The sequence below is a fragment of the Dysidea avara genome, chromosome 2, assembly GCF_963678975.1.
Source record: "Dysidea avara chromosome 2, odDysAvar1.4, whole genome shotgun sequence".
NCBI lineage: Eukaryota > Metazoa > Porifera > Demospongiae > Dictyoceratida > Dysideidae > Dysidea > Dysidea avara.
Window position 1 is genome coordinate 12,890,296 of NC_089273.1, and position 27,464 is coordinate 12,917,759.

Genomic DNA, 27,464 nt, shown 5'->3' on the forward strand with positions numbered 1-27,464 from the left:
TTTCACTCCATGTTGCATACACTTACAATAAAAAAGGGCTGTAAAAGACACGTTGAATTCCATTTGTTAGCTACTTAAGGTCTCTTAATGCTAAATACGTGTAGGTTGGTCTAAAATTACATGCAGGATAGTAATATGAGATTATAACAGAATTTGAAAACAAAAATACTTATTTAAAGAGCATAGCCAGCCTTTCAAAAAAGGCTGTTGCAATTGTTCCAGCAGTCACATGAATAAAAATAAACCTTAGACAAAAAGGTCCTCAAATGAAAATAAAAACACAAAATATGCCTTCAGGTGGAATTGAACCCAGGACCTCCAGCGCTTGAGCCCTGCATCTTAACCATTGCGCTACATGGCTCCCAACTACCTAACTCCTTTAGTTTCTACATTATATTTCTCCGAGTGATATAATATTGAAGGTGAAGAAGAAACCAAAGCTAAACCAAAGCTGAACCCGACCCTACCCTAACACTAAAGCTACTTTTCGCGTCCTCTAAAGCTGAATGCTTGGGACAACCTACTAGACGCGTTCCCTAAAGTCAAATACTTGGGGTAACCTACTAGACGCGTGCCCTAAAGTTGAACACTCGGGGCATAGCATACAACTAGTGTGCTTGATGGTGAGAAATCTAGTGGACTGCCGGAACAATAGCCCTGACAAATATTTTTTCTGGCTGCCGGAACAATAACAACTTCGTTCAAAAAAACCCAGGGTTAAAGCCACATATACTTAATTATTAGTTTCTCATCCCCACCTGCATCGCCATTTTTCTTACCTCATCAAGGACATTTTTGCACCACTGGTGACTTAGTGCAGCCATCCAGCACTGGTGACTTAGTGTAGCCATCCAGCACCTTTTAAAGTTGGTAACTTGCTAGAGCAGTCTAAGAAAACTGTATTCCGAGTCATTTTAACTAGCTAATCCAGCTATCTAGTTGGTAAAAAATAAAATAAAAATCCATCCTTTTGCACTGCTATTTTGAGTGTAGGAGGATGAGAAACTAATAGTGTGGCCTAACTGTCCTTTGGGCTGAAAGATCATCAGAACTTCTGTGGACAGGTACTGTAATTACTAGGGCTCTAGTCCTGCCACTGACTCATGATACACTGATAGTATACATTGCTGTATTGTCAGACGCAATGTAATATTTCAGCAGCACTGGTGTGCTTTCTATCACCCTGCACAAATCCATATGACCTCACCTTGCTCAAGAAAGAATTCATCCATTTTGTAAAAGTCTTCTTTTGAATTGATTCTCGTTCATCCTTTAACTGCTGAATACGTCCCTTCTCAAATCCTTGCACCACACGAGTTGCTTGTATTGCCTTCCGCCATCCTTTACGGGCAGTACTAGTGTCAGTGGCTACTGGAGGAGGCGGGGTGGAAGCCTCCTCGTCCTCGAAACTTGCCATGAGCCCCTCCTTGGAAGTGAAGCCTTAGAAAAGACCTCTCACTTTCAAATCGATTAACTATATTGGCTTCACAATGGCGATGAAAAAGAATTCGCAATTTGTATAGGGCGTGCACAACATTAAACAAAGGGGCGGGACAAGTCACGCGATAATGTAAACAAATAGTTTTACCACGTGACAAACAAAGAAAGTGCCATAAGGCGGTTGGATTCACGGATGCCGATTGAGTTTTACTTCATCCTTCTTTGGATTCCAGGACCTTGACTGAGAGAACTCTGCATGATGTCATCTACCTTCTCCTGCCGCGTACTGAACAAGATAAATGTGGCGAATGAAGTAAATCCATCACGACTGCGACCAGTAAAAATCGTTCGTCCTTCCATCTTTGTCCCGCTTTTTTACTTGTATTTATAAATCTGGTTAGTCTACTGTTATACTACACAAATATTTAGACTAATTTAATTTACACTCGTAGTGACTATGAGTCTAGCTGGCTACCCCCAGGGGAAAAGGTGTTATGAAGAATTTCGCTATGGACGTTGTTGTGCTTAATCACGTATATCTGAAAATAGCGCATATAAACTACAGAGCTAGTTACAACACTTCTGTGTAGCTAACACTACTGAAATGTAGTGAGGTCAAGAGCCATTAGATTGTTCTCTTCAAAATATCCACATACCTTTCCATAGAAATGAAAGTGATTTTCAACCTTAAAATGTCGTACGTAAATTTCTTGTGATTTCCTTTTGCTATAGTTCAGTTAAGTCGCCATTCACTGTTCTTTCCTGGAATCTAAAGGTTTCTGATAAAGGTTAGCTATTATGCCAGCACCAAAGTTCCCAATGCAAAATGTATGTATGGCTACATTGTTTTAGTTTGGGCTATTTTGATACACCACAATTTCTGTGAATTGGGCTTCTAGCATCACTGCTAACAGAGAGTGGCTCTACACGTATTGCACCCAGAAAGTTACCAAACAGACACAAGCTAGGCAGTACACCATAATTTCATTTTAAATGGTTTCATTATTCAAAAAAAACATGCATGCTGGCGTTTTTGCCAGGAACTAAGTATATCAAGTAATAAATAAAGTCTGGTTAATCTGGCGTTGTTAGTTTGGGAACAAGCCTAGACCATTTGTCTAGTGAGGAGTCCTCTTTTGCAATAGTTATTAAGTATGGAGTTTATCTCTATGCAAGCACTTGCCGTGGGGTTACTATGTAGCTTAAAATATGTTTCGCAGTCATTGAGATGATCAAGTCCCTCTTTTAAGTAAGTAGACCTGTCTTGAATCATGACATTTGTCGACCAAATTTTCAGTTCCCCTATTATATTAGTGGCGCTAATAAAGTTCTTGGTTACCTAACTATAAACAATACTTTTTTTTTTTTTATTACTGTCAGAGTCTACTGGAATTCGAAGTGTCTTTACAGATCTAGAGTTCTTTTTTTGTCTGCATAAACAAAATTATTATTTTATTTCCATGAGTAGAAACTACGAGGACTTGTATGCTTCCAGTCTCCTGAATGAGTTTACTGACGTGATCACATAGACACCATCTAAACTGAAATCTTGACGGTCATTCTCCAAGGATACTGAAAATATCTTCAGTCTGTAACCATTTAATCAGGTAGAGTTGATGCCGCTGAACCATATTATTCAAGTAATAAATGCTAAGTGGTTAAAAGTTCTAGGGATCAGTGACAGTCATAAGTAGTTCAGTTCTAGCCAATTGTCATAATATAGAGTGACATACAAAGGATCATGTGTTTTATCTAGTTGGGTATTAGTGTCCATGGGGTGGTGATGCAGATTCCAGTTCTCATATGTACTCAGCAATTGTGTAACTTCCTATGCTGTATTAAAGTACCTCAATCTTGCTAAAAGTTTTCTAACAACTGTTACATGATCCATATTACGGTTACCTGCTATCAACACCAGATTCCCCATACATAACTGGATGGTGCAGTCACATGTACAGGACTGTACAGACCATAGGTTATACCAAGAGTTCATAATATAAAAAGAGAGGAGAGTGTCCTACTACAGTATAGCCTGTATAAACGCGAATCTCGAAGTAATACAGTAGAACTTTGATTTCTTTAGGATATCATGTCAACACGTGAAGTGTTAAATAGTGTTGACAATGCCATCAGTGAACTGCTTATTGAAGCCATAACTATGACCGTTATTGAAACTTAATGCTGAGTGCATTCCTGACCAACTAACACATTAAAAGTGACTATAGGTATTGCATCATAATTTCGAGATGTGTATTTATACAGGCTATACTGTAGTAGGACACTCTCCTGTCTTTATATTATGAACTCTTGGTTATACTGTATTCAAACACAGTAGTCATTTCTTGTGCTAGTACAATTTCAAGATACTCAACAGAGTATATTACTGATCAATGTCATGATCAGGGACCCATCCAGATGTGCCTTCAGTAATAATGTAATGTCACATTGATGATTTTGTGATACAGAAACTCAAACCCACAATTAATTCCTCAATACTAGTATATATATATAAACCAAATGGTAGAATGTAGGGTACTGATTACCACTGGATACACTCAGTTGGCCATTACCTCTCTAGTAGGTAGAACAATTTTTGGCAAAAGTCTTCCATAACAGACTTTTGTTACCAACAAGTCAATACACTGACAGTTAAGAGGCTTATATTGATCATCCAGATAACCCATTGCTTAAATCAGACCACTGCCCTGTTACATTTAATCTTCATAATTGTAATGCCACAACAGTAAGTGATTCTATTAATTTATATGATTACTCTAATTTGATTCAATAAATGAATATCTTTCACATGTTGACTTTTCTCCCTGCTTTAATTTGTCTGACATAGAATTTGTATGGACTTTAATTAAAGAAATTCTACTTGATGCAATTCACCAGTTTGTTCCACAAATCAAGATAAAACTCTATGATTTTCCAAACTGGTTTACCCCAAGCTTAAAGCATAAAATCAAATGTCTTCGTTCACTTAGAAAGCGGTACTCAAAATCTCCCACACCTCATATCAAAGATCGATTGGAGGCTGCTGAGTTTGAAGCTGCAGAGGAAGCCTCAGCTGCTCGATCTGCATATGAATCTAAGCTTATTAATGACTTCGTTATTACCAATCAACCCAAGATATTTAGCTACATCAGAAGTTTGACTAAATCTGATCCTATCCCACACACTGTGTATTATAATGATAACAACACAACCAATGATAAACAAAAGGCATCATTGTTTAATAATTACTTTTACTCTGTGTTCTCTACTACTAATATTAACCAACCCCCTCCTAGTGAACCTCTAGACTCTAGCACCCAACAACATTTAGTTTCAATTGATATTTCTGAAGAAGATACTTTTAACGCTCTTAACTCGTTGGACCCACATAAGGCAGTTGGTATTGATGGAATTGGGCCAAAATTTCTGAACAGTTGTGCTTCATTTCTCTATAGACCACTACACTATTTGTTCATCCTTTCATTTCGCAAACATGTTATTCCACTAGAATGGTGCACTCACACCGTAATTCCCATATTAAGTCTGGTGACAGAGGATCAGTTACAAATTACTGTCCTATATCATTGTTATGTAACACCTCAAAATGATATATGATAAAATTATTGACTATCTCAACAAATTTATTTCACCTGCACAATTTGGATTCCTCAAAAATAGACCTGTAATTCAACAATTGCTTATCCTCTTCAACCAAATAATAAATAGTAACCATCAAACTGACGTTATCTATTTGGACTTTCGTAAAGCATTTGACAGTGTGCTTCATAATCAACTATTGCTAGAACTAAATAGACATGGTATATCTGGCAACCTATGGCTATGGTTTAAATCCTATCTCCTACACCGTCAACAGTGCGTAAAGCTAAATAATCAATTTTCTGATTCCCTACCAGTCTTATCAGGCATTCCCCAGGACAGCATCTTGGGCCCTCTACTGCATGTTTCCTGTCTACATTAACGATCTACCAGACCATGTATTGTTACTATTTGTAGACGACACAAAGTGCTTTAAGACTATAACTGATACAAATGACAGTCTAGATCTGCAAAAGGATGTAGATAATCTAGATGGACGGAGTATCAACTCTGATCTATACTGTTCAGTCTATCCAAAATTTTATTCTTTTCTTTTAAACCTCACCTGCAAACATCCTACTCTATAGGCAGCAATGTTATATCCGAAGTCACTACTCATAGAGATCTATAGCTAGGTATCATTATCTCATCAGATTTAGACTGGGGACCCCACCACCAACACAAAATCAAATGCTTATCGGATGTTAGGCTTATTACGACGTTCCTTTTCAACAAACATAAACATCTATATATATTGCTATTCAGATCCCAATTAATGTTTTGTTCAACACTATGGAAAGTTGGAAACCATATTTATTAAAAGATATCAGACAACTAGAACAGCTTCAGCGTTGCACAACAAAGTACATATTGAATGACTGTACCAGCAACTATAAATTTCGATTACTTGAGCTCCAAATTTTACCTTTAATGTATGTTTTGGACATCTGTGACATAATGTTTTTTATCAAAAGCCTTAAAGCCCCTACAAATGCATTTAATATCACTGACTATATTAAATTCACTTCAGAAACCACACAATCAGGATCTAGCTATAAACTGCAACACATAAGAAATACTAATGTTTCCAGCAGCAACTTCTATTTCAACAGACTCCCTCGTATATGGAATGTTTTACCAATAATAGATCACAATCTTAACCTACCTCTTAGCCTATTACTAGTACAAACTTACACACTTTCTATGGAATCATTTTGAACTAAATTTTGATCCTGACAATGCATGCACTTTTTCTTTTGCTTGTACCTGTTGTAATTGTAATAAGTCCCCCAAACCTCCCAACTTTGATCACCTGTAACCCTTGCTTTAAATGAGTTTTAGATAATATAAGTAACTATAACTAATCTTAATAACTACTTACTCCTGGCCACTGGCACTGGATGCCAGTGGACCTTCAGCATACACTAGATTTTAAGGACTAGTGTTTATACTGTACGTATCTTGTTGTATGTATGCTGTAAAGCAAATAATAAATAAATAAAATCCATGTAATTTTTGATACATTGAGAACATAAGCGGCGGAGGGGGGGTGGCTGAGGTCCCCCCTTGGTCTGCTGAGGGGGGGCGCCACCCCCCCTTCCCCCTCACCTTATAATGATATCACGCCAAAATTATCCTAGTGGGGCTGAAAACCGTGATAAGGATTGGGATACTCTAATAGAACAGTCACTTTATTCTCTAATAAAGCAGTCACAGTATTAGAGCAGTGTGTAGTGAGCTATGTAAGGATTTTTATGTAGTTTATCAGCTACAAATGCGTAACTGGCAAGGTGGGCACCTATTGTCAACTGGCTGTAACTTTTTTTTTTTTTTGACTCACCTTACCAAACCAGACACAATGTAGTGCCTGAGTTCATTTTGACCCCCCCCCCCCCCCTTTCTATAAGTCTGCATCCGCCCACCCCCTTATATCAACTACTTCCTCTGCCACTGATTGAGAATGCATGACAGCTGCTGAGTAAGCTGCTGAGTAAGCTGCCTAGACTATTACATGTCAATAAAATAATGATGGCCTCCTTACTGAGTCATGTAAGTCATTATGTGAGAGCTACTGTAGTATTATTAGTACTTAACATTAGCCAGCACTGAAAGTCTGTCAGCAACTTGTACGGCAGCCTTTGGACTGCCTAACCTAATACCATAATAAGTACATTCATTGTGTCATTAGCCATTCTTGTACTGCTATCACTATGGTATAGCATTCACCTGAGCTCTCAATAACTCTTGTTACATGGGCCAGCTGCCCAAACATTTAGTAGTGCTGTGATGCCTTTTAAATACTGAAACTAATAGTTAAAAAAGCACTTTGATATGGGCAAGAACAAGTGAGTTATGAGGCTATAAAATATCCCATACATGAAGACATGCTTGTTCCAGTACACAAACCATTGAGAGTGAACACATGCTCACCTCTTTGATATTGCTATATTGGTGGGGGCTCAGGCAAACGCTTATACTGAATATAGTATTATTACTGCAGTTGAAAAGTTGTGAATTATTCACTGAGATGATTAAGGAAGTTACAAGAAAGATTTTTTTTTGCTAAAAATTAATATCCACTAGAAGAGAACAACAAACAGTACAGGTATTATTGTTTGGTCATCTTTCTATGATGCCCTTGTGACTTACATAATCCTGTATTGTAGAATCGACTGTGGGTTTGAGTTTCTTAGAATACCTTAGTCTTATCACATCACTTGTCACAAAGAGTGTGTCAAATAATTAAAGAATTCCCCATCAACATCTATACAATGTAGACTATTTACAATATGTGTGAGCCATGTATTCAATGATAGAAGCTTACCGGCTAGGTTTGTTGAAAAAGACATTTCATGCATCTTACATTTGCCTGTCCGGTTTATATACCTATATATAAATGGTTAAGAACTAGTTAGCTGTAACTTTATTAATAGTGGATGAAGAGCTGGCAGCTTCAGCCCCATCATTGCTAGGACCTATTCCCAATCTCCTAATAAGGTTACAGCCAAAGGCATTGGGAGGTTCCAGGTTGTTTGGTACCAGTGTAACCTCTTGGTGATCCAGTAAACTGTTGTCATCCATCTCTATGTCAGACACTTTGTGGAGGAAAAATGGAATTTTTTCGATATGACCTCATCGCTCAAAACAAACAACATATACACTCAATCAACAATCAGTACATTTCACTGAATAATATAGTAATTATAATAAATATGTGCCACCACAGAATACAGCTAGTTTACTCAGATAAGTAGAATGTTATTTGTGAAGAAAAATAGGAATGTTATTGGCCTGCTGGAAATCCTTATGATGATTTACCTTAAGAGCTATGTACAGTATAAATACAAAATGTTACCATTACTTCAGATTATGAGCATATCTACTAAATCTCAAGCTCTATGCAATTATAGTAAACACTAAAATTTAAAATTGAATTTGTGTCACACATGTGTGTCACGGGTTCTTGTAAAAATTATTGCACTTTGAAAACTCGTTGACACTGCTTATAATATTAACAATATTGGACATTTAATCCCTAATTCAGTCATGGGTATAGTGATCTAATTCCCACTAGTATATATCTTTAGGTGTAGGCGACCTCCCTTGTTTCACTACTTTTAACTCTATGATCCTTATCAAATAAATTATTCTTATAATATATTTAAAGTACTTGTAGATATAGGCCTTACTACTATAATTTATAAGTACATACTTATGTAGGTCATGCACATGTCCTCTATTAGTGATCATTTTGCAATGGTTGCAGTGTTATAACTTCAAATGGACTACCCTATTATACTCTTTTAGCTTTTAGGATATCTGATCATGATGACCATAATTATATGACGTGCGTATTCACATGTTAATATTATTCTCAAACATATGCAAATGTAAAATACCAGTACAGCTGTAAGTAGCTATACTAAAGTGTTTGTATGAACTAAATATATATCACACAAAAGTTGTATGTGAGTATCACTACAAAACTTCTAATCTCTTATTATGCTATGTGCTTAATTACCAGTTAAAATGTTTGTCAGTTACATTTAATTGGTCTAATTTTCATTTCTACAAAGCTCAGGGAACAGTCCTTCAATGCACCACGGCCTTTGTGTTGTTGGTTGAGTCATATATGTATGAGAGCAACTTCTGTACCACCTTCCAGCATTACCCACTTGATCCACTGCACAATTTCCATCACTCTTCAGATCATCATCATTATCCTTCATTGTCAATTTCATCCCGTTACAGTTGTGATTACACAACTAAATCCTGATGTGGTTAACTTGTAGTCTTCTGTAGCTGACCCTACTCTAAATTCCCTGTATGACAGGTAACCTTTTGTTCCATTAGTCAACGTAAAGTCAATACGTAGCTCCCACTGTCTTTGACTGGTAAGACAATGGATGGCACGTAAGCCATACCAAAATTCTCCAGTCAGGCTACCAAATCCATCTTCATAATCTACCCAGTCTCTGTTAAAGTCAACACTTCCATCTTGTGTTTTTTGAACAAATAACCATCCTCCTCCATTAGTGACAGCATCACAATATCCTTCAGCTACCAGTTCACAATCTCCAAAGAAATTTGTAATGTTGTATATACGTATACACACACGAGATCTGAGTAATGAGAAATGAGAGAACCTGAAACCGTTTCCCGACAACTTCCATTAACAGATGTCACAACAGGAAAACCATCAACCATCATCATCGATAGTAGAGTAATTGTTATAATCACCATAGCAGGAGTCATTGTAGTCTTGATCAAGTCTTCTTTGATATCTTAACTGAATTATAATTGAAGTGTTCATCAGGTCAGGTCTTTTATAGGACCCTGGAAATCATTGTAAACATTTCCATATTTGTGACCTGGCCTGCAAAAATATGGCATGTGGGAACAAACTACACCCTGACACACAACATCTCATATCTCAGTTTTGAGATGGAATATGTTTATTCTGCAACTATTACTATAAAGCCAACTAATTATAATTTTTTAATAAGTGCTGAAAATTTCATGGCCAATCAGTAATGGAATACAAAGTTGTGACACATCAAACTTTGAAAAAGTAAGGAATTTTTATGTGCCCACATGCCCTGTTTTCGCAGGCCCAGTCACATTTGGTGAACATTGCACTATTAATAGCATACAAGCCAATAATGAATGTAATATTTGTTTGTAAGGTTGATCTGGTAGTGTCCATGAATTTATACCAAAACTGATTATAATTGGTATGGAGTCAATTGACAACAGATGTACAACCATACGACATCACAAACCACCCTACCCTACACATACACCTCTACCACCTAATATGGAGCTATTAACTAGCTTTATACAATTGCATGTAATTATAGGATCATTGGTAAACAGATTTAAATGTGTAAGCAGGTACACAACTTTACTTGTGTTGTGCCACTGGCACTCACAGTCTTACATGAGACTCTGTACATTTGACATCAATACGTATATAGTAAAACGTAGTGCTTGAAATTGTCACAACAAAATCTCTGTGAACTAAGTTGGAGAAACAAAAAACAAATTAAGGTTCCATAAATCAGAAGCAGGTAGTACTGAATTAATGCTTCTCCACCTTTTCAAACACACCTTCTGTAACAACTTTAAACAGGCTGTAGGACCAGGTGTCCTACAGATTTTCAGCACATGTGCTGTAAAGCCTTAATAAATGAACTAATATCCATTGGTTCCACATGGGGTACTTTGAGATAATAAGTCACTCTCTAGAGTTCCTATGGATACATATACGTGAAATTGACAAGGAGAAAACATCCTGACTGCCTGGCAAACTCCTGTAAGCATTCGAGTGTTATTCGGATGGCTGCAGGTTCGAGGCTTCCCAGATCCAGTCATGGACTTTTTTCTCCATTTTTTTCTCCTTTCTCCACCTTTTCAATACATACCTTTCTAACAACTTTAGACAGGCTATAGGACCAGGTGTCCTACAGGCCTTCAGCACTTGTGCTATAAAACCTTAATAAATAAATTAAAATGTTTCTGTACAAGTGTATGGCACTTTTACAACTTTTAGACATGGCAAAGACAGCTACTCACTATCAGAGAGGATAAGGCCATAAAGTCTGAATAGAGATCTGTGTGACAAATATGCATGCGCAATTTCAAATGCTAGGCATTGAAGGATTTGATTTGCTCTATTTTAGTTCTATTAAATAGTTTGACATGCTGACTTGTTTGACTCTTGTTTCTTTTTTTTCCTAGCAATCTCTATTACACGTAATAAACAACTATTCATACACTAGTGATAATTAAAGCGTCATTGTTTAGTTGTTTAAATATTATTATTTATTTTTGACCTCTTACCAACTAACTACTTAGAAATGGCTTATGGTGTTTTTTCTATAGTTATAGGTGGTGTTAAGGTTATAATTATTGTACAGTTTAGATCACTATTATGAACCAATGTAATTGTTATCTGTTTTTGATTGATTGTAAGTTGTACTGGCACATCTGCATTTTAGCTGCCCCTGGAGGGTCTTGTTGATTAATTAATGATGGCTCACATGTGTCAATCAACCACAAAGTTGTGGAGATAAATAGCTAGACGTAGTTTCTTTATTATTCATTGTCTTAGTAAAATAACTCCAATAACAATAGTAACAAAAACTGATATGCATGTTATTGATAATAAAAACACTAAAGCTGCAGTTGTTCGGTTTAAAGTCTGTTTCATGGGATGCTACTGATGAGAGAGTGATGGGACGAAGTATGTACACTACATTATGTGCACTATATACTAGTGCTGAAACAAATAGCAATTTTTACTATTCGAATAATTGTGAACAAAATGACTGAATATTCGATTATTCTTTAAGCTTATACTTCTATTGAGTAAGTACTGAAACCTTTTGTTAGGGAGCAAGGTAAAGCCTGAGAGCTATTTCTATCTTTTCTAAAATAGAATTTTTAGATACATCACTTCATTCACAATCTTACGTAAGTTTCGAGGTTGGCTTTTCCATCTGAATACAGTGTACAATGTGCTAACGAATATTTGAATAGTGTTAACGAATTGAATAGTATTGTACCGACCGAATAGTCAAATAACCAAATAATTGTTTCAGCACTACTATACACAGCTGTATACTTCATGTACACATTATAGTATTCTTGACTATACCACAGTGGCATGGAGTATACCATACCAGCTTGTTATCAAGGTGTTCAGCTAATATTTAAAGTTTTTGTATGTGTAATAGTTGTGTTGTAAAACTATCATTAGACTTGAACCAATTATGCTTTAAACACACTGTATTATATTTTTGAGCAAAAGCCTATTATGCACTTCTTCCTGATAGCTGACTGTTTATTAACAACATTTCCTGATTGCTGTATTAGAGTGACTGCTCTATTAGAGAATATATCTATATTTTTTCTTCAAAGTATAAAAATTAGTATTCAGACAGGAATTATCACTTGCAATAATAATGTCTACAGTGTCCATTATTTGCTTTCTTTGGGCATACACATTTAATAACCCTGTTTGGATGATTTTTAAAATATGAAATGCTTGATGCATTTTGTAGCCTATAGCGTACATGAAATTATGCTAGCATAATTGGCAAGTCTAACTATAATGAGCTGTACATGTATATGTACAATATTATGTACATATATACAAGTTTTTAACAGCATTCTTTTTCCCGTCACTCTACACATTCCATTTTAGTCATCTTTTTACCAAGTAGCTACAGTGGTTTGATAACCAAAACCACAATGGCATCAGGTGTTGTAAAGTGATGCCTTTGTTACCTTAGCATTCAATCCTCTACATGACTCTTACATGCATGAGCACTAGACTCTACCTGATATGGTCAAGGAATGAGTGGTACCAGTGTTGTTTGTTACACACTTAAGTCAAGGTGATAACTAACTAGGTTTTGTGTGCTAGCTATGTAGTAAAAGAAAGCTTTACTTATGTTTCACCAACAGCCATCAATAATGTTGATCTACAAAATGCTGTGAAAGATTCTTATTATCCTAGCTGGGGGGACAAGTCACCCACCTTTCCAATCTACTCATTTCTATTGTGTCTGTTAAAGTATTTCCTTTGTAAGTTTGAAATATGTTGCAGTTTAGTTGTATGTTGACAAATAACTTCACATAGTCTGTGCATTTACCATTTGCCTTCTCACAAGTTCCAATACTGCTATGTATATACACACCCTCAGATAAAACTGACTGTTTATTTACAGTATATGTCTGTTAGTTGACTGCTCTAATAGATATTAAAAGAGTAGGGGATAAATTAGTTTACTTGTAATTTTTAGTTGCTCCCTTGTAATCTTAACTTATAATTGGGTGCTGATAGCTCTTATCAGCACACCAGCTGCTGTATTTTATAGTCTAGTTTAGTTTTATACCAACCCCCCAGTTTGTATCCATGTCTTTCAGCAGCAAAATCACAATAATAATAATAATAAATTACTACCTCTAAACTAAAAGTGAAAGGACATTAGCCCTACCCTCTCCTGCTTTATAATGTTAAATTCTTTACTGTAGTACTTCCAATGTAATAGTAGAAGTGATATTTGTAGTGGTCACATATTGTGTGGACTACATAATAAAGTTTGAAGTAAGAATAATGTGTAGAGCTTGATTGTATATGGAGTGTGTCTGATAGTGGAGGATCTGGGAGACACAGTTTAGAGCTGTGAACATTATCACCTCATGTTTGTGTATAATGCTAAATGTGCATAATATTATTAATTTTGTCCTTTTTATGAATGAAGGTGCAAATTATACAGTATTAAATCCTCTGCAACAAGTTTCTTTCAAATAATCAAAAGTATGACCTGACAAATGCTATCTCTTTTGTAATTGCATGATTCATGCCAACAAGAACATCAAAGCTTGGAGTAGTTTGATATACCACTTAGTGTCATAATACCAGGTATTTTGTTCTAACATAGGTGTTAAAGCCTTGTTAATTTTAGAAAAGCTAAATATTTACTTAATATTAAGAAGTACTACAGTATTTTAAACTAAAGCAGCATATTTGCAACTAAAAACCTGAAGATACATAGCTGAAAGCAAGAAGGTATTATCGTATTCTTTGGAATAGTAATTAAAAATTTGAAACATCAGATTTTTATGGTTCAGTGTAATTAAAATGTTATAGAATTTGAGCTATTGGTATGGCAGGAATGCAGCAGGATGTTTGACATTTTCTATATGATGTTAAGCAGTATACAGGTCAAGATGAAGCACACAGTGGTCATTGTTCTATAATACATAATGTTTAGAGGAGTTCTGTTTGGATGTTCTAAAAAGTATTTTGATTTTCAACCATATTAAACCTCACTCCTAAAATAATTTGCAATTTGACCAACTGTCGCACATATTGAGCAAATCTCAAGTACAACCATGTTAGCAACTGTTATGTAACACTTCCTAGTTTACTGTTACATATGCATGTTTACAATTTTTTGTAGAAGTGGCATGACCTTTTTCTACTGAACCATGAGAGAATAGGCCAAAGCTTATTGTGCAGACTTTGCCTAAAGTGTGTATCTTGTAACAGAAAATGAGAATGTCATAGAATATGCCACTTCCCATCACCAAGTACAGTGGTTTGATAACCAAAACCACAATGGCATCCAGCATTTGTAATACTGTAAGGTGATGCCTTTGTGACCTTAGCTTTCAATCCTTTCTTTCAGCTCTGTTATATGGCTCTGGTATAAGTACCAAGTAACCAAACAATATAAACGACAATGTAACATGGCTTCTTCACTGCAACTTTCTCAATGCTTATTGCAATGACGAATGCCACATCAATCAGTACATAGTAGAGAAAAGAAATAATTAGGGTAGTCTAAGTAAAAAAAGTAGCAACTTGGAAGAAACTATTATATCTGCATGCAGTTTCTCTGCAGTAGCTGGACACTGGCGAGGCCTTCACCACAATCCTTACAAAAGAAACAATATCCTTCTCATTAATCCATACTTTGGTCTCATCACAACATCACAAGTCCTCCAGAAGTCTTGAACACTATACAACTAACAAGCAATGAGTCTGTGACAACATAAGTACAATATGTGACTATCTCTGGGAAAACATTTTTTTGCCTATTTAAAGTAGAGAATTGCAGGCTTTAAGCCCTCAGTGTGTTGAAGCTATGTGTACACCATGGAGTTGTACAGCCACATATAGTTATCCCCAGAGTTCCCATCAAGAGCCCAGAAAGCTCGTATGGGCTTGGGAAAAGCAGACCACTCAAACCTGCTGGTTTTGATAATGAAATTTGGTACTGTAGTTTTGTGAAGGGGCATAACCAGGATTTTTTAATAGGGGAGTTTCAACAGCAGTATTGAGTTACCAGAAGCAGGGGTCTGTGGGCACAGTCATCAGATGCTGAGAGAATTTCAATATTTTTAATGAATAAAACTCAGCAAATTGCTATATTTTATAAAAATAGCATATTAATTTCTATAATGCATATAAGTGTCCCTGGGATGAAGCTAGTACTACATTATGCATAGTGGAAACAGACAGCATAACACATAGAGACACATATTGACATCTGTTAGTGATAGTTACGTATTTCACTGGTATAAGAACCATGAATCCACCGATACAAATGTCATGAATTACAATCAAAACAATATAACTACAAATATGCATAGTATGGATTCATTTACATGTCCGAGTGATAAATTACTGGAGTTCTATATCTTTAATCCTTAAACCCGCATAATCCAGAAAACTGGATTTGATAAAAAATAAATTGAAAATGCACAATATTTTTGCCAATCTACATAGGCGGTTACAAACAAGCATATCTCATGAAGCATTCATCTGGTCGCTTCGAAAAACAGATTTTATTAATTGGCAAAGAGTAAGCTATCTGCCTGTATATAAACTGTAGAATCGGATTACAAACCACTCAGTTATGATTTCAAAGCCAACTACGATTCTCTACACTTGTACACTAGTGATCTCTTCAATTACTTAATTACTTATCCTTAATTAATTTACTTACTTAATTACTTATACTTAATTAATTTACTTACTTATTTACTTACATTCTAATTTAATTTGTAACTAATCATTGTACTATGCTCATGCATATGAGTCTTACAATTATAAAATATAACAATAATATAATACGTGTAGCATATGCGAGATTGAGATACTCTAATAGAACAGTCACCCTAATAGAGCATTCAGCTACGTTTATAACATACTCCATTATAGAATTATATTACATTGCAAGTTATTCTGTAGGGAGTTCAGCTACAAACAGTTAATCTTATAGACAATTCAGCTACAAGCAAGTCACCTGTAGAGAGTTCAACTAAAAACAGATCACCCTGTACAGAGATCAGCTAGAAGAAATCACCTTGTAGAGAGTTCAGCTACAAAGAAACCACCATGTAGTGAGTTCAGCTGCAAACAAATCGTCTGTAGAGAATTCAGCCAGAAACAAGTTCGCCCTGTAGAGAGATCAGCTAGAAATAAGTCACCCTGTAGAGAGATCAGCTACAAAGAAACCATCCTGTAGAGAGTTCAATTACAAACAGATAACCCTATAGAGAGTTCAGCTAGAAACAAGTCAACGTGTAGAGAGATCAGCTAGAAACAAGTCATCCAGAGATCAGCTAGAAACAAGTCGCCCTGTAGAGAGATCAGCTAGAAACAAGTAACCCTGTAGAGAGATCAGCTAGAAACAAGTCACCCTGTAGAGAGATCAGCTACAAAGAAACATCCTGTGGAGAGTTCAATTGCAAACAGAAAACCCTATAGAGAGTTCAGCTTCACCATGTAGAGAGATCAGCTATGAACAAGTCACCTAGTAGAGAGTTCAGCTACAAACAGATCACCCTGTACAGAGATCAGCAAGAAGAAATCACCTTGTAGAGAGTTCAGCTACAAAGAAACCACCATGTAGAGAGTTCAGCTGCAAACAAATCATCTGTAGAGAATTCAGCCAGAAACACGTTCACCCTGTAGAGAGATGAGCTAGAAATAAGTCACCCTGTAGAGAGATCAGCTACAAAGAAACCATCCTGTAGAGAGTTCAATTACAAGCAGATAACCCTATAGAGAGATCAGCTAGAAACAAATCATCCAGAGATCAGCTAGAAACAAGTCACCCTGTATACAGCTAGGGTTCAGCTACAAACAATGAGAGTTTCAGCTACAGTTCAGTTATGTAAGAAGTCACCTTATTAACAACAGTATACAATAATCATCATTCAATGTTAAATATACAAATATTTCATCAGACAAAAGCTATACACACGATTACTTCCTTTGTTCCACAATTCCTGCAGTAAAGAAAAAAAAAACCAAGGTAAAAGGAAGCATCAAAACCATATGGCCAGCTTTGTAGCTTGCAATACAAAAAGAAGTGATATCTAAACCAAAACAGCTAAGCTGTAAAAAAAGAATGGGACCCCAAAAAGGCCAAGGTGAAAAAAGATGTGAAATCCAAAGTGGCGGTCAAGAAATGCCTGTGATGATAGGTTAATGGCAAAAATTTTAATTACGACAATTCTGGTAAATTTGGTGCCGAATCCTAGTGGAGGAGGCAACACAAATTCACCTGAATTGTCGTAATTAAAAATTTTGCCATTAACCTACCATCACAGCCATTTCTTGGCTGCCACTTTGGATTTCACATCTTTTTTTACCTTGGTCTTTTTGGGGCCGCACTCTTTTTTTACAGCTTGGCTGTTTTGGATTAGATAGTAATATCCAAGCAGATTATGACAGAATTTGAAAAAAAAATGCATTGCTTATTTTAAAAGCATAGCCAGCCTTTCATAAAAAACCAGGGTTAAGGCCACATATACTTAATTATTAGTTTCTCATCCCCACCTACATTGCTGTTCTTCTTACCTCATCAAGGATTTTTTGCACCACTGGTTGCTTAGTGCAGCCATCCAGCACCTTTTAAAGTTGGTACCTTGCTAGAGCAGTTTAAGAAAACTGCATTCGGAGTCATTTTAACTAGCTAATCCAGCTATCTAGTCAGGAGGCATCTCCAAACGGATTTGGTACGCTTATCGTCACAATGACGCTGTCACAATGACGCTAACTTCAGACCCCCCCCCCCCCCTCCTTGACGTCACACTATGAAAACAATGCATTGGCAATAGAAACACAAAACGTTATATTCTTTACCTGAAAACATAGTCTACAAACAGTATAGCTGTTTAATCACGTCACTTTCTCTGTTCTATAGCTGTTTACACTATAACTGCTTTAATAAAAATTAATAACGTCATGGGCTGAACCCCCTCCTCCTTTAACGTCATTATGACGTTAAGCGTACCAAAATCAGTTTGGGGATGCACCCTTAGAGAAAAATAAAATAAAAACCTGCCCTCCCACACTGCTATTTTGAGTGCAGGAGGATGAGAACTAATTAAGTTTATGTGGCCTACCTGTTCTTTGGGCTGAAAGATCATCAGAACTTCTGTGGATAGGTACTGTAATTACTAGGGCTCTAATCCTGCCATTGACTACTGACATACTGATGGAGCATAATGTAATATTTCAGCAGCACCGGTGTGTGTTTTTAAATTTTTATTATTGATTAGCACAACCCATCAAGGGTATAACGCTAATGTAAAAAAAACGGTCATGTAAGTGATTAACTAGCTATAACTAGATAAATAATCTTTAAAAAAATCTAGATTACAATTACATAAATTCTCAATATTCAAGTTATTTCAGTCAGGGATTGTCCATGACAGAAATGAATAAAGATATTGATTCGTTCTGGCATACCGTTGCATAAACTTTTGATTGTGGTTAGCCCTGGTAGTTGTTAAGGGGGGTGGCACTGGCAAACACCTTGCACAATTGCATAAGACCTCACCTTGCTTAAGAAAGAATTCATCCATTTTGTAAAAGTCTTCTTCCTTCGACTGCTGAATACGTCCCCTCTCAAATCCTTGCACAACGCGAGTTGCTTGCATTGCCTTCCGCCATCCTTTACGGGCAGCACTAGTGTCAGTGGCTACTGGAGGAGGCGGTGTGGACGCTTCCTCGTCCTCGAAGCTTGCCACGAGCCCCTCCTTGGAAGTGAAGCCTTAGAAAAGACTTCTCACTTTACACAAATCGATTAACTATGTTAATTGGCTTTACAGGAACTCGCAATTTGTAGAGGGCGTGCACAACACTAAACATAGGGGCGGGACAAGTCACGCAATAATGTAAACAAAATAGTTGCCGACCTTTTACACGTGAGAAACAAAGAAAGTGCCATAGGGTGATTGGATTGATGCCGATTGAGTTTTACTTTATCCTTCTTTGGATTCTAGGACAACTCTGATGTCATCTACCTTCTCCTTCTGCGCATACTGAACAAGATAAAAGGTGGCGAATGAAGTAAATCCATCACGCTGTGACCAATGAAGATCGTTAGTCCTTCCATCTTTGTCCCACTTTTTTACTTGTATTTATAAATCTGGTTAGTCTACTGCCGTGTTACACTACACAAATATTTTGAAACTAATTTAATTTACACTCGTAGGTGACTATGAATCTAGCTGGCTACCCCCACCAACACACAAAGGGGAAACTTTTTCCTTTACTAAACCATCAGTTTAGGTGTCATGAAGAATGTTACTATGTACTTAATCACGTGTACCTATTAATATCAAAGTAAACTGCAGATCTAGTTACAACACTTCGGTGTAGCTAACACTAAATGTAGTGAGGGTTATTGGGTGTCAATCAAAATATTCATATACAACTTTCCATAGAATTGAAAGTGATTTTCAACCTTAAAATGATGTACTTGTGATTTCCTTTTGCTATAGCTAGCTCAGTTAATTTTCCATTCACTGTTCTTTCCTGGAATCTAAAGGTTTCTGTTACAGGTTATCATGCCAGCACCAAAATTCCCAATACAAAAATTAATGTATGTATGATTACATAGTTTTAGCTTAGGCTATTTTGATACACCACAATTTCTGTGAATTGGGCTTCTATATCACTGCTCACAGAGAGTGGCTCTACACGTATCACACCCAGAAATTTACCAAACAGACATCAGCTAAGCAGTACACCATAATTTCATTTTAAATGGTTTAATTATTCAAAAGAAATTGTGTTGAATATGCATGCTGGAATTTTTGTCAGGAACTAAGTATATCAAGTAACAAATGCTAAGTGGTTAAGAGTTGTTATGTACTTTATGGCCGCATGGGTACCTGCCCATAAAATTAATTATGATAGGTTTTCTATAGGACTGTCACAACACCTAACTATGGGTCTAATTCCCATTGGATTAGTTAAGTCTGGTGTTGTTAGATGGAAAACCATTTGTCTATTGAGGAGTCCCCTTTTATAATGGTTATTAAGTATGGATCTGTGAAAATACTTGCTGCGGGGTTACCATGTAGCTTAAGATGTGTTTTGCAGTTGTTGAGATGATCAAGACCCTATTTTAAGTAAGTAGACCTGCCTTGAATCACGACATTTGTCGACCAAACTTTCTAGTTCCCCTCTTATATTAGTGGCGCTAATAGAGTTTTTGGTTACCTAACTATTGGCAATGCCATTGTCAGAATCTACCGGAATTCTAAGTGTCTTTACACATCTTGAATTACTTTTGATATTTTATTTCCATAAATAGAAACTATGAGGACTTGTATGCCTCCAGTCTCCTGGATGAGTTTACTGACGTGATCACATAGACACCATCTAAACTGAAATCTCAATGGTCATTCTCCAAGGATACTGAAAATATCTTCAGTCTGTAATCATTTAATCAGGTAGAGTTGATGCCGCTGAACCATATTATTCAAGTAATAAATGCTAAGTGGTTAAAAGTTGTAGGGATCAGTGACAGTCATAAGTAGTTCAGTTCTAGCCAATTGTCATAATATAGAGTGACATACAAAGGATCATGTGTTTTATCTAGTTGGGTATTAGTGTCCATGGGGTGGTGATGCAGATTCCAGCTCTCATATGTAGTCAGCAATTGTGTGACTTCCTATGCTGTATTAAAGTACCTCAATCTTGCTTAACAGTTTTTTGTTTGGGGAGGGGGGGATGGATCCACTGCTGCCGAGTTATTAACAAGTGTTACATGATCCATAATACTCTGACTAAGGTTACCTGCTATTAACACATAACTGGTGCAGTCACATGTACAGGACTGCACAAAAACCAGTAGCTATTACACACATATTATAGGTTGTGCTGTACTCAAACACACAAGCCAATTCTTGTACTCAGTAGTACAATTTTAAGACACTCAACAAATATTGCTGATCAATATCATGATGAGGGATCCACCCACAGTAATTAGTAATGTTACACTGATAACTGATTTTGTGACACAGAAACTCAAACCCACAATCAGTTCCTCCATACTAGTATATATAAACCAAAGGATAGGTGGATTTATTTTATACCATTGGATAATTGAGTTGACCATCTCTTACCTCTCTAGTAGGTAGAGCAATTTTTGGCAAAAGTCTTCCACAACAGGCTTTTGTTACCAACAAGTTAAGAATACGCTGATGGTTAAGAGGCTTATCACGACACACGGTAGTGTCGTGCGGCCCAAGAAGCCGGCGCGCCACACCGTGAGTGTTTTAACAGGAAGAAAGAAAACGCATTTTTCACACCTACGTAGCGCTGTGATCCCTAATCCGATTAGAACCAAATTTGCTAGAGAAGTGCCGGCCAGTTAGGGGGGTCTACGTACCAAAATTTGAAAAAAAATCGCTCCAACCATTTCCGAGATACGAGCGAACAAAATTTCGTTTCAATTTCTTCGTTTTTTCCTTCATCTTCATTTCGCACATTTCGCAAAATCCGCCATAAAACACGAATGCGTGTTCGGATCGGGCAGAAATTTGGCACACGTAAAGGGCTCATTAAAGCGGATCTCAGCACCAACGTTGGTAGGAATCCGATGAACATTCACGGAGGTATGACCGATTATTTGCGTAAAATAAGGTCGAAGATCTGTCACGCCATAGGAGTAAGCATCATAGGAGTGAGCATCATAGGAGTACCTTTTTGTAGTTTGAAAGGAATCGGGATAAAGACCATGGAGGTATGAAACTAAACCCAACCTGTGTCAAAATTACGCGATCGGTTTTTATGAATAAAAAAACTATAAGTTTTCGTGTGTACCAGGCAAACCGCTTAGAGCAATGAGCTGAAAATCAGTATGTGGCTGGAATAATCATCATAGAAAGTCCTTGCAGTAGTGCAGAAGAATCGGTTTACAAAACACTGAGTTATGATTCGAAAAGCAACTACGTGTAGCAAATGCGAGATCGAGATACTCTAACAGAACAGTCACCCTGATAGAGCATTCAGCTGCGATTATAATTTACTCAATTATATTACATTGCGAGTTATTCTGTAGGGAATTCAGCTGCAATCAAGTCACCCTGTAGTCAGATCAGCTAGAAGAAGGTACCTAATAGAGAGTTCAGCTACAAAGAAAGCATCATGTAGAGAGTTCAGCTGCAAACAAATCATCCTGTAGAGAGTTCAGCTACGAAAAGGTCGTCTGTAGAGAGCTCATCTAAAAGAAGTCACGTTGTAGAGAGTTCAGCTACTAAGAAACCACCATGTAGAGAGTTCAGCTGCAAACAGATCACCCTGTAGAGAATTCAGCTACAAACAAATTGCCCTGTAGAGAGATCAAGTTACCTTGTAGATAGTTCAGTTACAAACAAGCCATCATGTAGAGAGTTCAGCTGCAAACAAATCGCCCAGTAGAAAGTTCAGCTATAAACAGATCACCCTGTAGAGAGTTCAGTTAGAAACAAGTCATCCTGTAAGGAGATCAGCTAGAAGAAGTCACCTTGTAGAGAGTTCAGCTACAAAGAATCACCATGTACAAGAGTTCAGCTGCAAACAAATCACCTGTAGAGAGCTCAGCTAGAAACAAGTCACCCTCACTGTTAAAATGAAGAGTAACCACAACTCTCAAGGAGTTCCCAGTGTAGGGAGGATTTAACACCCCTGGAGAGTAACCATTACTCCAAAGGAGTAACTGGGGAGTAACCCATGCTCTGAAGGTGGTGTCACTTACTCTTCAGAGTAATGGTTATTCTCTTCAGAGTGTTGGTTACTCTCCATGGGGCGTTAAATTCTCCCTACACTGGGAACTCTCAGAGTGTTGGTTACTCTTTATTTATAACAGTGCTGTAGAGAGTGTAGCTAGAAGAAGTTACATTGTAGAGAGTTCAGCTACAAAGAAACTACCATGTAGAGAGTTCAGCTACAAACAAATCACCCTTTTAGAGAATTCAGCTACAAACAAATCGCCCTGTAGAAAGATCAGCTAGAAGAAGTCACCTTGTAGAGAGTTCAGCTACAAACAAATCACCCTGTAAAGAGTTCAACTGAAACAAGTCATCCTGTAGAGAGATCAGCTAGAAGGATCACCCTTTAGAGAGTTCAGCTACAAAAACAAATCACCCTTTAGAGAGATAAGCCAGACAAAAGTAACCCTGTAGAGATATCAGTAAGAAACAAATCACCTTGTAGAGAGTTCAGCTACAAACAAAATCACCCTGTACAGAGTTCAGCTACATTTCAAGTCACCCAGTTCAGAGATAAGCTGCAAACAAGTTATCCATAGGAAATAACTGACAAGTAATAAATGTATGTATTTGTATTATATATATAATTTGTACATTTACTGATAAAATCTGAATTAGTTAAAGTATTTAAAATCTGCTTCATCTTGTTCTTCCTGTGGTAAAGAAAAAATGATCGGATTAAAAACTGCATTCAAAGCGCATTGAGGAGATTTGCATTCTATTTGAATTAAACACGTCCACACGCATCAACACGTAATGCGCTTTGTATCAGATCAAAAGAATTTCCGGACATAGTGTACAGATAATTAAACGGCTATTAGTAGTCATTTGTGCCAATAAACTGAGGGTAATAACCTTAGTGATAGCGACTTGATGATGGAGTGGTTCTTACTAATAGCATTTATTCTTGTGTGGACAAGTTATGTTAAGATGCGCAGATTTCGGAGGGAGCGTCGAAGGCACCAGAAAGAGCGTGAGAGGAAGTTGGTGGCCGTTGCGAGAACACTTGTTGTTAGCAGGAGAGAAAGGGAACTGGCAAAGCGTTGTTATCAAAGAAGAAGACGGTAAGCACATACGTTTTTAGATGGGCATGTAGTTAGCCGGCCTTTTACGTACTGTAGGAAAATAATTTTACAGTTCCTTTCAAGTCAGTATGGACGAGTCCAGCAAAGTTTCTGGTGTTTACCAAGAGGCAGAGATATGTTTCATGATGCTCTGTCTGGCAGACTCGGACGTCATTGGTGGAAGGAAAATTTAAGAATGACTAGGGACACTTTCACTATTCTATGCAATGAACTTCGACCTCACCTACAAAAACAAACCACAAATATGAGGTCTCCAGTGAGTGTAGAAGAGAGGGTGGCTGTTACCGTATGGAAACTAGCAACTAATGTGGAATATCGTACACTTGCATCACTTTTTGGATTAGGAAGATCTACAATTGGGGAAATTGTGCTGGAAACTTGTGAAGTAGTCACTAAACAGCTATTATCACGGTATGTTAGTATTCCGCAGAACAGTAGGCTTCGTGAAGTGGTTGATGGTTTTGAAGTTCGGTGGGGCTTTCCACAAGTAGCTGGTGCCATTGATGGAACACATATCCCTATTATTTGTCCTGTAGAAAACCCTTCAGATTATTACAACAGAAAAGGTTTTTACTCTATTATAATGCAAGGCCTTGTGGACTTTCGAGGATTGTTCATGGATGTTTATGTTGGGTGGCCGGGTAAAGTACATGATGCCAGGGTATTTTCCAACTCTTCTATTTATCGCAAGGGGATGGAGGGAACTTTGTTACCAAGCTGGAACAAACTGATTAATGGAGTGCAGGTAAAGCTTGTACATAAATAGTGCGTGTTCATGTACATATGTAAGAAACATTTGTTAGTAATAATGTATGTAAGAAACATGTATTATTAGGTACCTCTGTTTGATTCTTAGGGACCCAGCATACCCACTGTTGCCATGGTTAATGAAGCCATATGCTGTAACTTCACAGACACCCCCCTTGCAAAGACGATTCAATTACCGTCAGAGCAGGGCTAGGATGGTTGTTGAAAATGCCTTTGGTAGGCTGAAAGGATGGTGGAGGTGTATGCTTAAACGGATGGACTTTCAAGTAGAGAATGTGCCAAATGTTATGACCACCTGTGTGACCCTGCACAACATATGTGAAATATATGGGGACCACTTTGAGTCTGTATGGGAAGTACCCGAACAACAAGATGATACACAAACTCACATGTCACAAGTGAATCGAAGTCCGGCAGCAAACACAATTCATAATGCGCTTACACAGTATTTATCAAACAATTAATATTTCAACATTGATTTGAAAAATGTTTTTTGGAATTGTGTATTCTGCTAATATAAAAATTACAGTGTTTATCAAACAATTATATTTTAATATGGATTTGAAACGTTATGTTGAATAATGTGTACATGTGTTAATAACAAATTATAAAAAATTTACTGATCGTCATCACTGTTATGTACACTGGAAGGCGGAATGTAATTGTACTCAGGGTAGTAAGGAACTGGGTGAGTAGATGACCCATATAGCGATGGGTTATGTGAAGTAGGATTGCTTCCATAATGCATCTGCTGAAAAAAGCTTAGCATCATGGACTGCATTTGCAATTCATGTCTTCTCTCCTGCTCCCTTCTCTTTTCTTCTAGCTCTGCTTCTAGTTGTAGCCGTTTTCTTTCCTCTTCTTTTTCAATCATTAAATGCCTTCTTTCCCTTTCTTCCCATCTTTCGTCTGCTTCTTTATCCATTTTGAAGAGTACTGTTGCAAGCTCAGTACTCATCCAGCTTTCCTTGGCAGTTTTCCTTTTTAACCCTGTATGGTATCCATACAAATAAACAATGATTGCTAAGTACTTAGCACCTATTAATAATACATAATCACCACTGTTAACACCTTTACTCAATGAAGGTTTCTATCTGAAGTCATTAGCTGCTAATTCACCAGACCCTACTCAACACAGAAAAAAAAAAAGATGGTGTCTTTCTTTGGTTGACTTTGTTGCTTGTCCATTTGGAGTTTCACACTGCTGGTGACTCTGCTAGAACATGTAATGGAAGTGTACAGTGTTTCTGGTGAGAAATGTGTGGACGGGCGCTTTGGTGGAAAATTTGTCACTTTGACCGTGCCAGCGGAGTGAGATTTGTTCACCCTTCTTTGGCGTGGAGTTTCAACCAAGGTTCGCAGAAGACTTTGTGCTGTATTTTATTGCTTGTATCTGGTGATGTGCATCCTAATCCTGGTCCATCATTTCGGTATCCGTGTTCTGTTTGGGGAGTTTCCGTGAGGTCAAATCAACGTGCCCTTTTGTGTGATGATTGTGGCCTGTGGTGCCATTGCAGATGTTGTGGTGTGGATGTGGCTCAATATAATTACTTTCAATTACAAGTCGATTTCTCCTGGATTTGTCCATTTTGTTTGGGTAAGGCTCTACCTTTTAATGACTGTTCATTTTTAAGTTGCTCTGATTTGAACTGTTCCTCTGATAGTAGTTATGATGATTTTCAGTTTACTTACGATTTGCCTGCACCACCATTTTCAAAGCATTCTTTTCTTAAGGTTGCTCATCTTAATTGTAGAAGTCTTTTGTCAAGTTTGGAGGAGGTGTACTTGTTTATGAGAACTTATAGTGTGGACATTATGACATTGTCTGAAACATGGCTAGATGAAACAGTTTCAGATTTGGAAATATATTTAGATGATTATTATGCTATTGTTAGAAGAGATAGAAATAGACGAGGTGGTGGTGTTGCCATTTTAATTTCAAAGGTAGTGCCTTTCTGCTTGTGCCCTGAATTATCTGAAGGAAGGGTTGAATCTCTGTGGGTCAACCTATTTCCTGGTAGCAAGCGGAGTGTTGCTGTGTTGTGTATACAGGTCACCATCTGATTATCACTTTTTTAATAACATGACAGTGGAGTGTGAGAATGTGTTACTGAATTGTAATCAAAAGCTACTTATTCTTGGTGACTTCAATGCAGACCCTACACTATCTACTTCCCAGCAGACCAAGTTTTTGAATTCTTTTATACGGCAATTTGACTTACATGAGTTGGTACAGTCTCCTACTAGAGTTACAGCTACAACCAGTTCTCAACTTGACCTTATCCTTACGAACTGTCCATCATATTTCCATACCACTGCTGCCATACCATGTAATGCAAGTGACCATCATGTTGTGATAACTCATTTTTGTGCTCGAGGAATCAGTCAGTGTTTGAAGCATAATGTTATTTCTGTGAGACAGTATCACAAAATTGATACTGACATGCTTGACAAAGTGCTTTTGGATGAATCTTGGTCTGGGATATTTGATGTGGCTGATAT

At 37.2% G+C, this 27,464-nt stretch overlaps 2 protein-coding genes and 1 long non-coding RNA gene across 6 annotated transcripts in view; 2 read left to right on the forward strand and 1 right to left on the reverse strand.

Annotated features, from left to right (window-relative positions):
* Positions 1-27,464, reverse strand: part of LOC136246629 (spectrin beta chain, non-erythrocytic 1-like) — a 105,222-nt gene that overhangs the window by 68,151 nt on the left and 9,607 nt on the right. Inside the window, exon 1 of one of the 4 annotated variants that reach the window (XM_066038162.1) lies at positions 18,906-18,941. The exons of 1 other annotated variant lie outside the window; for it this stretch is intronic. In XM_066038162.1, the coding sequence (XP_065894234.1) occupies positions 18,906-18,926 (21 nt within the window). In that variant the 5' untranslated portion in view covers positions 18,927-18,941. Of the gene's footprint in view, positions 1-1,207; positions 1,819-18,905; positions 18,942-27,464 lie in introns of those variants that run through there. 2 more of the 4 variants (XM_066038161.1, XM_066038160.1) reach the window with 2 other exon arrangements.
* LOC136246636 (uncharacterized) lies at positions 19,228-19,703 on the forward strand. Its single transcript, XR_010696699.1, has 2 exons — positions 19,228-19,499; positions 19,563-19,703. It is a non-coding gene; the product is annotated as an uncharacterized lncRNA (long non-coding RNA).
* Positions 23,246-25,540, forward strand: LOC136246634 (uncharacterized). The gene is made up of 2 exons (XM_066038168.1): positions 23,246-24,939; positions 25,051-25,540. Exons 1-2 carry the CDS (start codon positions 24,310-24,312, stop codon positions 25,153-25,155), a joined length of 735 nt encoding a protein of 244 aa, XP_065894240.1. The 5' UTR covers positions 23,246-24,309; the 3' UTR covers positions 25,156-25,540.

Bases quoted from the DNA above. Each gene is read 5' to 3' on its own strand.
- LOC136246634 (XM_066038168.1), top strand. From the start codon at position 24,310: ATGTTTCATGATGCTCTGTCTGGCAGACTCGGACGTCATTGGTGGAAG. The intron at 24,940-25,050 runs GTAAAGCTTGTA...TTTGATTCTTAG, and splicing joins AACTGATTAATGGAGTGCAG to GGACCCAGCATACCCACTGT.